Source organism: Phascolarctos cinereus, unplaced genomic scaffold (genome assembly GCF_003287225.1).
Source record: "Phascolarctos cinereus isolate Bilbo 61053 unplaced genomic scaffold, phaCin_HiC Scaffold_4;HRSCAF=312, whole genome shotgun sequence".
NCBI lineage: Eukaryota > Metazoa > Chordata > Mammalia > Diprotodontia > Phascolarctidae > Phascolarctos > Phascolarctos cinereus.
In genome coordinates, this window is record NW_027555847.1 from 57052109 (window position 1) to 57067396 (window position 15288).

At 36.4% G+C, this 15288-nt stretch overlaps 1 protein-coding gene across 3 annotated transcripts in view; it reads right to left on the minus strand.

Moving 5' to 3' along the window:
• Positions 1–15288, minus strand: part of NR2C2 (nuclear receptor subfamily 2 group C member 2) — a 116249-nt gene that overhangs the window by 85527 nt on the left and 15434 nt on the right. For 2 of the 3 annotated variants that reach the window (XM_020981121.2, XM_078152221.1), the window contains exon 2: positions 7810–7893. The exons of the other annotated variant lie outside the window; for it this stretch is intronic. In XM_020981121.2, the coding sequence (XP_020836780.1) occupies positions 7810–7869 (60 nt within the window). In that variant the 5' untranslated portion in view covers positions 7870–7893. The remainder of the gene's footprint in view (positions 1–7809; positions 7894–15288) is intronic. 3 annotated transcript variants of the gene reach the window in all.

Consider the following 15288-nt stretch of genomic DNA (forward strand, 5'->3'; position numbering starts at 1 on the left):
TGCTGTCATCATTATTCTTGTGTCAAATGCACAAATAGCTAAAGCAATGCATAATCTTTTACTGGATGTGAAAATTTCCTTTTGAAATTTCAATGACAACCATGAGCTGAAAAATCAATAATTGAAAAAGAACTCATATTTAACCACCATGAATCCAGTTGAACTGCCATGATAAATTTAAATATCTATTTTATCAAGAAAATTCTTCATGTAGATGTCTAACAGGCATTTATTTACTGCTGTAACAGGACATCTCCTATCAGTTTTCCTGCTATCGTATCTTATGTATCCTCTAGTACATAGCTCCTACTATTCCTTCCCTCCTGAGCTGAAATGAATAAATAAATGAATCAAATGTTTACAGGAGCAAGATGCTATGCGATATCCAGAATCTGAAGACAAGGGAGTCTGCCCTTAGTTAACAATCTAACTGGGAAGACCATCATGTGAAAAGCAAGTTCAATACTAATCGTTTTGAAAGAACAAAGCAAGACATATTAATTAGTACTGGTTGGTCTTACTGCTATATAAAAATATTCTTTGGCAATTCCATGTGTGTATTAGTTACTTAATCTTATAATTAACTGTGAAAGACTTAGCTACTTTGATCAAGATAATGACCCATCACAACTCCAAAGGACTCATGATATAAAATGCTCTCGACCTTTGGAAAGAGAACTGATGAACTTAGAGTGCAGATTGAAGCATATTTCTTTTTCCTTTCTATATTATTCTTGCTTCCCCCTGGAAGGTGGCTAATGTGGAAAAATGTCTTGTATGACTTCTTATGTATAATGGGTATCATTTCTTGCTTTTTCAATGTATGGAGGAGGACCTAAAGGGAGGTAGAAAATTTGGAACTGAATTTTTTTTTTAAAGTTACTCTCTCTTGTAGTAAGAATAGAAAGAATGAAATATTTGTATCAAGGGACTTGGTTTAAATTCCAACTTTGCTACTTTCTAACTGTGTAAACTTAAGTTAATCATGTCAACTCTAAGGAACTCAGATTTCTCATCTATAAAAAGAAAGGGTTGGGCTTGACCAAGGGTTCTTAACTCTTTTTGAGTGATAGGCCCCACGGTGAAGCCTATGAACATTTTTCTCAGAATAACGTATTTTAAGTACAGAAAATAAAATAAAAGGAAACCAATTATTACTTAAATTGTTATCAAAATATATATTACATATAAGAAGTTTGTGGGCCCCAGGTTAAGAACCTCTGGAATAGATAATCTCTGATGTCTTTTATAGCTCTAACATGTCTAATGCTGTATAGTACAGTGCTTTATACGCAGTCAGCACTGAAATGATGACCAAATAAAGAGAAGCAGCATAGTGTACTTGGAACCTGAAGTCAATGCAGGCTCTTAATTTTTCTGATATTCAGTTCTTTCATCTGTAAATTGGGAACAATAAATACTTACACTACCTATTTCACAGAGTTGCCATCAGGCTGATTATCTAGTTTGTGAACTAGCCAAATCTTTTCTTTCTTCTAACATCTTTTTGGGGCAGCATTTCTACCAGGGTCTGGCATAAGGGAATGAAAATTAAATTAGTTAATTTGTGACTGTGTAGGTTTGGTTAGAAGCTTAATAGAAAAGATGGTGAAAATGATAAAGACTTGGGAGCAGCCATGGATTTTAATTATCTGTGTTTTCCTATCCTTGATTAGCAGTAATAGCAAATGGTTTGGTAATGTGGAATTAACATTGAACTAAAAGTCAGGAGACTTAAGTCTGGTTCTGGTTTGTCACTAACTTGCTGCATGGTCTTGGGTGAATCCTTTCACCTGGGACCTGGGGGGGGGGGGAGAGTCTTGACTTCCCAATCTAATAGAGAAAATAAGGGAATTTGATGAGCTGATCTCTGAAGTCCCTAATAGCTCTAAAATATTACGATTCTATCAGCAGTCAGTTACATTTCCAAAAGATAAATTTAAGTTTAAGCTAAAAAAAAATTTGTTTTAGAGATATGGAGTCCAATAATTATGTTGTGTATTGTTAGAATACCACCATTTAAATATATTCACATCTACTTCAAATGCCAGGGTAGCCAGGGGTAGCTATGACCTAACTGGAATGGATGCCATGAGATTAAAAAAAAAACAAACAAAAACAAAACATTACAGACAATTTTGATGCAGAAAAAGAGATCAACTCTATGTGTACATTATTCACAAAGTATAAAAGCTATGATAGAGGGAAATAAGGTCCTTAAAATCCTTTGCATTTAGTAGCTTCATCAATGGAATACAGTAACCAATTTGGCTGAAAACCTGCAAATAAATGACATAATGGAAAACTAAGGTAAAGAAACTAATGGTCAAACTAAGTATTACAATCTTTACTAATCTTTTCCATGCACTGCCATTTAATAGGAGATTGAATTAAAGGGAAATTTTTTTGCAAATCAAAAGATACAGAGACCAATTCATTTCAAATGAATAAAGAAATCAGAATATCAAGAATTACATATACATACAGAAAATAATACAAAAGAATTATGTCAAGAATATTCCCAGGGGAAATCATGTTAGAAATCCAAGAGATCACTGCACTCTCAGTAAAGGTACTAAAAACTTGAAAATAAAAATGTTGAATATGACATCACATGAAATAGTATAGCATGAGTACACGGAGTCAGAAGGACCTAAGCTTAAATCCCATCTTGAACTTTTATTAGGTGTGACCCTGAGCCAAACTGTTAACCTCAGTTTCCTCTACAAAAATGAAGATAATAATGCATGAAAGGTTTGTTTGTGAATGACATCATCATAACATCATTTGTTCAGAATGTTTGAGGGAAAGAAGAGAAAAATGTATAAGATTTGAAATGTAGATCATAAAACATGTTTTCTGAAAGATTCCTTCACAAAATGTTCTTAAAAAGGGTTCAAGAACAATAATATAGGTGAAAGGCAACAAAAAGACAGAACTAAGGTAGTAGCTATGTGAATGCAAAGGAGTTGGATGCAAGAGATGTCATTAAGGTAGAAATGGAAAGATTCAGCAAATAACCAGCTACGTACAGTGAGGGGAATGAGAAATAGAGGTTAATGCCAATGACACAAATCTCAGAAACTGAAGGATGGTGATACCTTTCACAGAAATAGGAAAGTCTGGAAGAGGGTCAATTCAGTTTTGGTTATGCTGAGTTTAAGATGTCTCTGCAACATTCAGTCTGAAACATCCAACAGACAATAGGTGACAAGGGACTGAAAACTGGGAGATACTGGAGTGAATACAAACACACCCACCCACCTACATACCTGTGCTCTTAAAACTCTTAATCAGATTTTGCCTTATAAAAACTATCTTCTAAGATGTGTTGAAATTTCAAGAGATAAAACAGATTGCTGTCCAACCTTCTATAATTAGAAAAGATCTAATACCATGTAGAAGGAATGAATGATGGAACTAGATATGCCATATAAACTGAGCTCTAATGGTCTTATGGAGGAAGTGATCATCATTCCCATGACAGAAAAGGTTCTAAATCAGGGCCTCTCTAAAGTTGGTGTAGTTATGGGGAAATTTCAAGGAGATCACCAATATCTGAAATGCCCAAAATTTGTGACTGTGTAGGTTTGGTTAGAAGCTTAATACCTTAATACCATCTGGAGGTAGCAGTAAAGTGTAGTTAAGCTGTTAGGATGAAATGGCTTACTTTGTTTTTACTTCACTCCCTCTCTCTCCAGCCTCTAACATCCAAAGTAAGAGGAAAATGATACTGGAACTTGAATAGTTTGAAATTTTATTTTGGTGGCTCAGGTACTGATGGCATATGCAAAATCAATCACCATTTGGAGTTGTGAACTGATCCAACCACTCTGGAGAGCAATTTGGAACTATGCCCAAAGGGCTATAAAATTTTGACCCAACAATACCACTTCTAGGTCTGCATTACCATAAAAATGAGAAAAGGACCCACATGTACAAAAATATTTATAGCAGTTCTTTTTGTGGTGGCAAAGAATTGGAAATCGAGGGGATGCCCATCAATTGGGGAATGGCTGAACAAGTCATGGTATATGAATGTAACGGAATACTATTGTGCTATAAGAAATGAACAGGCAGACTTCAGAAAAACCTGAAAGACTTGTATGGATGGATGCTGAGAGAAGTGAGCAGAATCAAGAGAATGTTGTACACAGTAAAAGCCATGTTGTGCGATGACTAACTTTGATAGACTTAGCTCTTCTCAGCAATGCAAGGATGTAAGACATCTCCAAAAGTCTCATGATGGAAAATGCTATCCATATCCAGAGAAAAAACTATGGAGTCTGAATGCAGATCAAAGCATACTATTTACTCTTTTCTTTCTCTTCTCTTCTCTTCTCTTCTCTTCTCTTCTCTTCTCTTCTCTTCTCTTCTCTTCTCTTCTCTTCTCTTCTGTTTTGTTTCTTCTTTCTAGTGGTTCCTCCTATCAGTTCCAATTCTTCTTTACAACATGACTAGTGTGAAAATATGTTTAATAGGAACGTATATGTAGAGCCTATATCTGATTGTACACCATCTTGGGGAGGGAAAAGGAAAAGGCGGGGGAGAAAATTTAAAACTCAAAAGCTTATAGAAGTGAATGTTGAAAACTAAAAATAAATAAATCAATTATAAAAAAATCAATCACCATTACATCTTATTCACAACACATAAAGACATCTAAAATTCATATCCTGAAATTCTGAGTATAGTCTGTGGAGAGACTAATGAGTACACTCTGCTTGATAAATGGTTAGCTCTTTTCTCTTTCTTCCATCCAATTATCTTTAATGAAATAAGGGGCTTCCTCAAGGATGCTAGTTTTATAAATGGTATTTGCAAATCTTTAAAACTCCCTTTAAAAGAACCAATCCTTTTTTTTTTTATATCAAGGGATTAATTTGAATACAAATACATAGATCTAATATCTTTGGAAAAGGCTGCTTGTTTGTTAAAATTTATCTTTAAAAGGCACATCCAATCCAATATGGCAGCTAATAAAATAAAGATTCATTCTTAACACTGTCTTCACATAATTTTGTTAACCATATATTTGGGTTATAGAGCAAAACCTCTTGTGATTTTTTTATATAGTGAGCTTACCCATTTGAAGACTATTAGAATCAAAACATGAAGCCTTTTCTTTATTTAATTACTAGGACTGAAGCACAGGATATTTCACAAAAACTCATCATAATGTGTGAGTTCTTTGCATTTCGTTTGCTCACAGATGCATAAATGTCACATATTAATTATGCAAAATATCAAGCTATACAGGAAGGTGAAAATAAGACCTCTCATTTTTAATCTAAATATTAAATATAACATGACTAACATATATATGAGTGTTAGTGTAACACACATATACATATATACGTGTGTGTGTGTGTGTGTGTGTGTGTGTGTGTGTGTGTGTGTGTGTTAGTGTAAGTCACTAAGCTAGGTGCTGGGGATACAAGAACTAAAAATTGTGCCTAAGCTCAAGAAGCTTATCTATTGAGGGTGGGAGAGAAGAGGGGAATACAGCAGGTACATTAATATGAGCAAAATAATTGGAGGAGGAAAAGAACACTAACTATTAGGAAGATCAAGAAAAGAAAGAGTATTGGCTCTAGAGTCAAGAGGACCTAGCTTCCAATCCCACTCATTACGTTTCCTGCCTGGATGACCTTGGACAAAGCAGCAACCTCTCTGGCTTCAGTTTACTCATCTGCAAAACGAAGGGATGTGATTAGACAGCCTCTTGACTTACTCCAGATCTCCAACTCCGGATCTACGACTTACAAATTCCTATTCGAGGTGATGGCCAGAATTAATCCTTAAGGAAGCTGGGTGGTCTAAGAGGGAGCAAATTCCAGGCCTGTACTAAAGTAAAACGGAGGGGGCACAGAATGACAATTCTGGGGAACAGAAAGTAGACCATTTTGGCTGTAATATAAAGTAGGGGGAAGGAAACAGGAAATAAACATTTAGTAAATACCTACCATGTGCCAGGTACTGTGCTAAGCACTTTACAAATATCTCATTTGATGTAATAAGACCTATGATTTTTTTTGGTTTTGTTTTGCTTTTTGGTGAGGTGATCAGGGTTAAGTGACTCGCCCAGGGTCACACAGCTAGTAAGTGTTAATTGTCTGAGGCTGCATTTGAACTCAGGTCCCCCCTGACTCCAGGGCTGGCGCTCTATCCACTGTGCCACCTAGCTGCCCCAAAGACCTATGATTCTATGCTGGTAGTACTTGATATAAACATAACTGTGTTAGAATCTGTTTAGCAAATAAAGTTAAAAAGCAATAGGATCTATCTTACCTACTTCTGAATTACTCTAACTGGTGTTTTTTCTAGGTCTTCTAGGTTTTCCTTTATTACCTTTCAATGGGAAACTATTGACTGAAATACCATAAATGAACCAAAAAACCCCCCAAAACTTGGAATAATGTGAGAAAAATTGAAAGAAGCCGATTTGGAGGGAAATTTAACCTTTTTTGAATAAGAGATATTATTTCTACACTCCAAACTGTGAATAAATAAAAATTAGTTAGCATTTTTATAGTGTTTTAAGGTTTACAAAGCACTTTACATAAATTATATGATCCTCACAATAACCTGGGAGGAAGGTGCAACTGTTTTGGCCATTTTATAGACAAGGAAACTGAGACATAGCATGTGTTAGAATATCTTCTTTTATTTCATAAATCTACAGAAATGAATTTCGGCCAAGAGAAATACTACTGGAATCAAGGCAACATGCTAAATTCCTCCTTGGGAAGGACACAGCCTAAAGCACACAGAAGCCATAAAGCTGCAAAACAGAATTCATAGGACTCTCTGTATACCAATTTTCTGAATGTAGACACAACACCTACCCATATTAACCCCAAAGATCTCTGATCCCCCTCTATTCTCTCAGGCCAGTGATTGATAAAAGAGAGTTTCCAAATCAGCTTCCAAAGTAAACTTTACCAACTATAAAGTGAGACCATTGACACAACTTACACCCCCCCTCCATTTCATATTTTTACAATAGCCTGTGGGGATTCTGAAGGCAATTCATCCCTCTCTTATCAGTACACAAACAAAACGTATTAAAAACAGAAAACAAGTATACAAAATTTACAAGAGTAAATATTTTTACAAGCCTGACCTTTCTATAATATGGTATACAATTAGTAAATTAAGTGAAAAGTTAAGTATTTTAATGAGGTGAAATAAGTCTGCTTTGATCTCTTTAATTCCCAGCTGATATAAATCATTACTTATAAAATAAGTGACTTTTTTTTAAAGTTGAAGGTTTATATACAATCTGAATGCTCAACTCATATTTGTTGCTTTAAATGTCTGTGTGTTCAAGTTCTAAATCCCTTCAAATTTTCATGCTTTAGAGGATTCACATTTTTATGTTTGTGTATTTACTTTGGAAATATATCTTATGGTCCAAAAGAACTAGGTCTTCAGTAATTCCAGAGCATCAGCTTGGTTATTAAGTGTGAGAACTTGAAATTGAGTTCCAAAGTCAAAATGCAGCCCTCTTATTTTTAGAAGCATCAATTTTCTCATGGGGTTGGGGAGTAAGTAAGGGAGACAAAGTTCAAATTTTTGAAAGAAGTCTGATTTTAGAACAGGACACCCTACTTCTCACATAACCTATGGAAAGAAAGGGATGACACATATTATATTGACTCTTCATCTATTCTACAGTATAAACAGAATCTGTCCAGTAAGGATGCCTGACTTTGCTTCTATTACTTGGAAACAACAGAGCACACTGACATATTTCTTTTTTCAAAAGCAAGTGTGCCAGCTATTGTAATAGCATCTGTCACTCACCTCAGCCACCTGCTGTGTCTCCACTATCTGCTGAGCCAGCACCTCCATATTTGTTGCCATGGTGAAGCAAGATCATTAGAGAACCTGTTTGGAAAGATGCCAGCAACTTCCATCAGGCAAGAAGAAATTAGGCTACTTGAAAATTATTAATAATCAAAATTAATCTCTGGCATAATGTAATGTGAATTTACCCTCTGCTGGAGACATGGCGGCAAGCAAGCAGTGTAATATGCTTACTGCATGTCTGGGAATACTGTTCATTAGTAATATCTTCTTCAATTATCTACAAGATTTAAAAAAAATCCAAAAAACAAAAAAAAACCCAAAGACAAAACCAGACCAACAAAAACATTCCAAGTTAAGAAGAAAAAGCCTTCCAGTCAAAGTACAGAAAAAGACTGATTTGGAACTGTAACCACTAGGGCAACTTGTAAAATGCTAAGGCGGCTACCAGCAGTTTTGTTTACCTCTTAGTCAGGTAGATCTCACACCTTAGAGGGCAGCTCCTATGACAGGTGCTGATTAAGAATGTGGCTATCTGAGAAAGGCTTGAGATCAGCCCTGGATACCGAGCCATTAGACTGCTATCATCAGCTCTACTTCTGGTATTAGTGTTACTGCAAAGGTATAAAAATCCTGCGGAGATGCTGATGCATTTTGTTGGTAGGCACAAACGCAAAAGCTACCACTAACAGAAAAGGAACAAACATAAAAAAAAATCAGGGCAACAAAATATTAAAAGTATTAAAGCCTGCGAAGAATATGGTCCTAAGGAAGTTTCTCTTGAAAATGAAAACTGGATTTTAGCTATTTTGCTAATGATGAAGAGCTAGATTTAGCCTCATCCATTTTCAACAGCTTGAATATTTAGATGCGTCTCAGGTGCAGAGTTCGTAATGTGTAGCATGCTACATGTGTCATTTAGTCCAATGCCTAGCTGCTGATATGAGTCTAAATAAAGACGCTGATGTTATTGTAACAACAACATTACAGCCTCACTATAACTATTCACAACAATACAGTTACCAGGTAATTCTGTGGTGGGGCTATATTACTAGCCACTAGGTGAGTGCATTGAGGCTGAGAGAGTCGAAGAGTTGTGTCCAAAGCTACACAGTGAGTTAATGGTAAAGCAAGGCCTAGAATCCAGGTCTCCTGACTCAATGGTCCACTGTTCTTTTCTACTATACCATTTTCTACTATTCATTTTTCTGCTTTGACCATAAACTTAGCATCACAGGAACACTACAGTGCAGTTTATTTTTAGCCTTCATATATGCAAATGATATACGGTATCTGTGTAGTACACATGATACAAGTCCATTTACCTGGCTCTTGTTTTTCTAAATTTTTAGTTACCTGGAATATTTTGTTGTGCAAACTTAAATAACCCTAACAAAACATTCCTAATTCCTTCTTCCTTCTACAGATTCCTTTTGCCTCAATCTAGTTTCAAAAAACAAACATAAAAATCACTTTAAATGTATTACTACAAGAAAGACCATTTCCTCCAAGCCAAAATGTTATATAAACACATCACCACTATTTGCAAAAGCCCTGTGAAGCAGAAATCTAACCTCTTCCCCCTGAAAGGGTAAATAATAGTCCTCCAAATAATATAAATGGATAAACATTGCCATGATTTGTTATATACAATATGCTAAAAATCCTACCTTGGTGTTGTAACCACTAATTTTTATCACCTTTGGAGGATCAGAACTGCTGCTGCTACTAATAACAGCAATCTGCTAGGGGAAATGTGAAAGTAAGAAAAATATATGCATAAAAAGCTGAAAGAACAGCACCAGTAATTCTTCTTGTCACTAGAAAAAGTTGTTTAGCTGACTGGAATTAAATGCTATAGTCAAAGGTAGTATTTTATGTACATTTAGGTAATTTCCCCTGTAATTATACCTTGATGAGCTAATAATTGATCCTATATTAGATGCCTATTAAATACAAAGTGCTAAAAGAGGAAACATCTGACTCACAGTGGTCATGGTGGCTGTTCTGACTTTTTAAACTGTTTCCTAAAATGGTACCTTGAATTGCGCTTGCCCCATATGCTGGGGCTTCTCTCTTTCTAGCCACTGAGACCACTCTCTAAGTCTCTATTTACATACGATATCTACTTTAGGAACAATTAATTCCTATAAAACTCAAGGCCATGAGAGCCCAATTAGAAGATCATGAAATGTCATTTTATTAAAAGAAGGCTTTTAGAAAATTTTTATAGATCACTGGTAAAAATACCAATTTTCAGGTAAATTCAAAAATTTAAATAGGATGGGGGAAGGTCTGAAAATGTTCCAAGAGATATTAATGGATTATCTGTATTTATAGATCATGTCCAGTTCAATTAATTTAAATAACTCAATATCATACTATAATACATATATTAGAAGAATGACATGTCAAATATGCTAAAAATACTATGCTACCAAACATTTATGTATTTTCATATGCAAAAACTGACAAATTAGCATATGTCCTGAGCAGGATGGACAAGACGGAATGATTTCAGGAACTAAAGATGTTTACCCTGGAGAAGACTAAGAGACTACTATTTAAAAGGCTCTCACGTGGAAAAGTGAGTAGCTTTGCTCTGTATAGTTCTTAAAGGCAGAACTAGTCAGTCAGTCAATAAGCATTTATTAAGTATCTACTATGTGCCAGGCATTGTAGCACAATGCTAGTGCTAGGAACATAAAGTTTTCAGATCAATATAAGGATGAGCTTTCTAGCAACCGAGGCTATTGAACTGGCTGCTTCATTAGGTGGTGAGTTCCCTGGTGTTTTTTTTTTTTTGCTTTTAGGCAATTGGGGTTAAGTGACTTGCCCAGGGTCACATAGCTAGTAAGTGTCAAGCGTTTGGTCTGAGGCCGCATTTGAACTCAGGTCCTCCTGACTTCAGGGCGCCACCTAGCTGCCCCCGAGTTCCCTGTTACTTGGGATATTTTATGCAGAGGCTGGATATTATCTGTAAGGTAAAATAAGTAAGAGATTCCTTCCCTCTTTTCCCATGATATTCAACTAAAATATCAGTTTAAGGTTTTGCCAGTGCCATGAGCTGCTAGTGCCTTTATTCCTTCAAGGTTTCCTTGTATCCTCATCATCATTGTTTTCATTGCTAGCAGCAGTAGCAGCAGCAGGATTGGGTATCTCTATCTCACTCAGGCTAGAAATGCAGAGGCTACTCACTAGGCTGATCCGACTGTTTATTAGTATTCACCATATTAACGTCAAATGCACCCAGGATCAGCATAGTCCTCTGCAGCTCAGAATTAAATAAATAAACACTTATTAAGCACCAACTATGTGCCAGGCACTGTGCGAAGTTCTGGGGATACATGAAGGATCTTACATTCTAATTGAGGAAACATGAAACTAACTATATACAAAGTAAATTTATAGAGGGTAAATAGGAAATAACTAAAAGAGGAAAGACAATGGAATTAAGAGGGGTTGGAGAAGGCTTCCTGTAGAAGTGGGTTTTAGTTAGGACTTAAAGAAAACCAGGGAGGGAGTTAGTAGTTGGAGAAGAGGAGGGAGAGTGTTTGTTCAAGCATGGGGGAACAGCCAGAGAAAATGCCCAGAGCTGAGAGATGGAATGTCATGTTCATGAGACAGCCAGGAGATCAGTGTTGCTGGATCGACGATTATGTGTTGGAGAGTCTGGTAGTAAGACTGCAAAGGTAGGAGGAGGCTAAGTTATGAAGGGCTCCGAAGGCCAAACAGAGCATTTTGTATTTGTTCCTGAAGGAAAATAGGAAGTGACATGATCAGACCTGTATTTTAGGAAAATCACTTGAGTAGCTGAATGGAGGATAGATTGAGGTGGGGAGAGGCAGGCAAACCCAATATCAGATATTGAAATAACCCAGGGGTGAGGTGATGAGGAAGTGTACTAGGGTGGGGCAGTGTCAGAGGAGAAAAGAGGGAAATTGCCCTCTAGGCAACAGCTTGCATATTGGGGATAAGAGAAAGTGAGGAATCCAGTATGAGAAAGTGAGGAATCCAGTATGACTCCTAGTTTGTGAGCCTGAGGGGCTAAGAGGATGGTATGGCCCTCTACAGTACTAGGGAAGGTGGAAGGTAAAGAGGGTTTTGGGGAAAAAGAATGAGTTCTGTTTTAGATATGTTTAGTTTAAGATGTCTACTGGACATCCAATTCGGGATGTTTGAAAGATAGATGGAGATGTGAGATTTGAGGTCAGCAGAGAGATGGAGCAGGAAAGCTAGATTTGAGAATTATCAATATACAGAGGGTAATTAAATCCATGGGTGCTAATGAGATCACCAAGGAAAGTAGTACAGAGGACCCAGGACATAACCTAAATTCAAGAGATCTATTAGCCTCAGCTTCCTTTGTAGTTGGGATTACAGGCTTGTGACCATGCCTCGCTCCTCTATCTGCTTTTCATGCACGCAAACATGCAAACACACACACACACTCTCTCTCTATGTATATGTTTATATGTCTATACACACACATACAGACGTTTGTATATACAGATGTGTATTCATGTTGTCTCTTTCATTAGAATATAAGCTCATGAAGGCAAGAACGATTTGGCTTTTGTCTGTAAGTCCAGTGGCTAGCACAGTGCCTGGCACACACAGCAGGTACCCAATAATTGCTTGTTGGGCTAGATGATCTTTCTCTATTCTCCCCACTGGAAAACTTATTCATGACTAAAGTAAGCCATCATTTTGGCTCCCAGCTCTGACCCCCTAAGCTTTAGATTCTAATCTCAAACTACCTCTATGTCACTTATACCAACAACTTAAACTCCTAAGTTCTATTTTTGACATGTTCTTTCTGTCAAAACATAGTCACTGGCTCACACCCTTATAGTGATATCATTCATTATTCAACCTATTTATACAAATTTGAAACCTTGGTACTATCTTTGACTCTCCCCCCCACACACACCCTTCACATACAATCAGTTCTTAAATCCTATAGGATCTATCTCTGAAATATTTTTTGCACACAACCCCTTCTATTTCCAGTGCTTACACGTATCACAAAAGCTCAGAGTTAGATGTACTGTAATGGAGGGATTTTTGCCATTTCCAACCTTTCTCCTTTCTAATCTTCCTTGAGCACAGATCTGATCTTCTCATCATCACCAACTCCGCTCAAGGCCCTTCACAGGCTCTCTGTTGCCAATTAACAAAATTCAAACCCAGTCCAGCCCTCACAGTTCTAGGCAGACCATGACTTTCATCCTGTGGCCTTCCTCCTACTCCCCCCAACCATCCTATGCTCTATACTTCCCCACCAGACTATGCTATATTTATTGCCTCTAATTCATGATTTACTCATGCAATATATTCATTCCATCTGAAATGCCTTCCCTTCCATCTCTGGCTCTAGATACCTCCAAGACTTAGTTCAAATCCCCCCTACTCTTTCATGAACACTTGCCTGATTATCTCAGCTAGAAGGGCCCTCTCCTTACTTTTAACTCCTATAGCACAGATAGCATAGAGCACTTACATGATATTTCTATAGATGTGATTTAATAAATTCAACTCAAAAAAAATTTTATTAAGTGCCTACTGTGTACCAGGCACTAGGATCCTGGGGACATCAAGGCATATATACTGTGGAGGCTTAGACTCTTCAAGGAACTTACAAGCTAATGGAAGGAAGAACAAGTACACAAATCACTACCACAAAAGGGACAATGAAAAAATGCAAAGGAGACAGCTTTGGGTACTACTACAAGAAATCTGGAGAGGGAAAAATGCTGCTTTGTATTTGTTTTTTGTGTATGCATCTTCTCTCACCTAACTGGTTGTAAGTTTCAGGACTTAGAGGCACTCTGTTATACTTTCTGAATATTCTGAAGTATCTGGACACTGTTTTGCACACAGTGAGTGATATATATTTATTTAATTCTTAACACAGAAATTATTCTATGAATTCGCACATGTAACAGAAACAACAAAAACAATGATATAAGGCAACAGTTTCTCAAACAGGCAAAATCTTTTCAGTAGAAATTACATTTATGTTGTGTAGCTTTGTAAATTTTTCTATGTTATGACAATAATCAACTCATTATACAGCTACATATTAATATGACAGTAATTTTCCACTTTAAGTATAAAATGAGGAAGGGATTTACTTAAATAACCGAGTAGAGAAAAATATACACTAAATTAACAAAATTTAAATCAACTCGTATAATAGTTAATTAACCAATTTAATAGAAAAAAAGGATCACAGTAAAAATGGTAGTAGGTGAAAAAACTTTGCTAGCGCAAGGTAAAAACTGACTTCAATGCATGAGACAGGTCAAAACAGTTTTATTTCACACTGAATTCTTTCACTCCAGGAAAACAAAAAACAAAATCTAACCAAATTATTTTTAGAAACGCTTTCTTTTAAAAACTATCTTAAAAGGAAAAGGAATTAATCTTCTTCCCTCTTGTACTTCTCCCTTCTCTCCCCTATAGTCACCTTCTGCTAGTGATAAATAAGACACTTTCTTCCCAAGGATTACACCCATAGGAACAAGCTGACCTTCTTTTCACACAATGATTATGCATAATACTGATTTCTACTGATGACTTTTCTGCCTCAAACATCAGCCTTAAGGCATTAACAATAGCAACTCTGGAATCAGTTTTAAAAACAATAAACAAAAAAATGAATAAATAGGAAGATGCACTGTCTAGATGGTTAAAAAAACCCTGCTATCTGTAATAAGTCTTTCAACAAAGATATTTAAATGGCATCAACGGAGAAGACTAGAATAATTTCCACAGTATTTTCCAGTTCTTTTTAAAGGATAAAATCCTCTTCCTCAAAGGGATCATGATGTAATTATAAAACAAAACATGATATCGAGGGTTATGATGAAAAGGAAAGAATGGAGTCAAGTTCTCTATTAAGGGGTCCCAAAGAGGTGGGGCATTGACACTAATAATAGTAGACACTGGACTTTTAGAGGCTTTCCTCCCTGCTTGGAAAATACAGGAATAGAGGAGACAGAGTAGTCTCAAAGTAAAGAAAGACAGAGCTGGAAGGCAGTTTCTATAGAGAGACAGGTGGTTCTGGTAAGGGTGAAAGACACTTTTCTTGAGCCCCCTAAGATGTAAACACTTTAACTGAACTCTTCTTAATTCTACACAGTAGATTTGCAAATCACATTTTTGTGTGTCAAAGAAAGCACAGGTTCCCTTAATTGCTCCAGAAGCTATACAAAGGGAGAGAGGTGAAAATCACCCAGGAAATTACCACCCTTTATTCCCTAGCCTTCAGTAGCCACATTTAACACTACACTATTAGACTGAGATCAAAGGTGCAAAAAAAAAAAATCATATGGGCTACAAGATAAAGCAAAAAGGAATTAAAGAAAATCGTGGGAGAAGCCCACCTGAGGAATGTGATGTCTATTTGTCATCCCCAAAAGATCCATATGCAAATGATCAATAACAGGCTTTTCAATACCATTTGTTCAT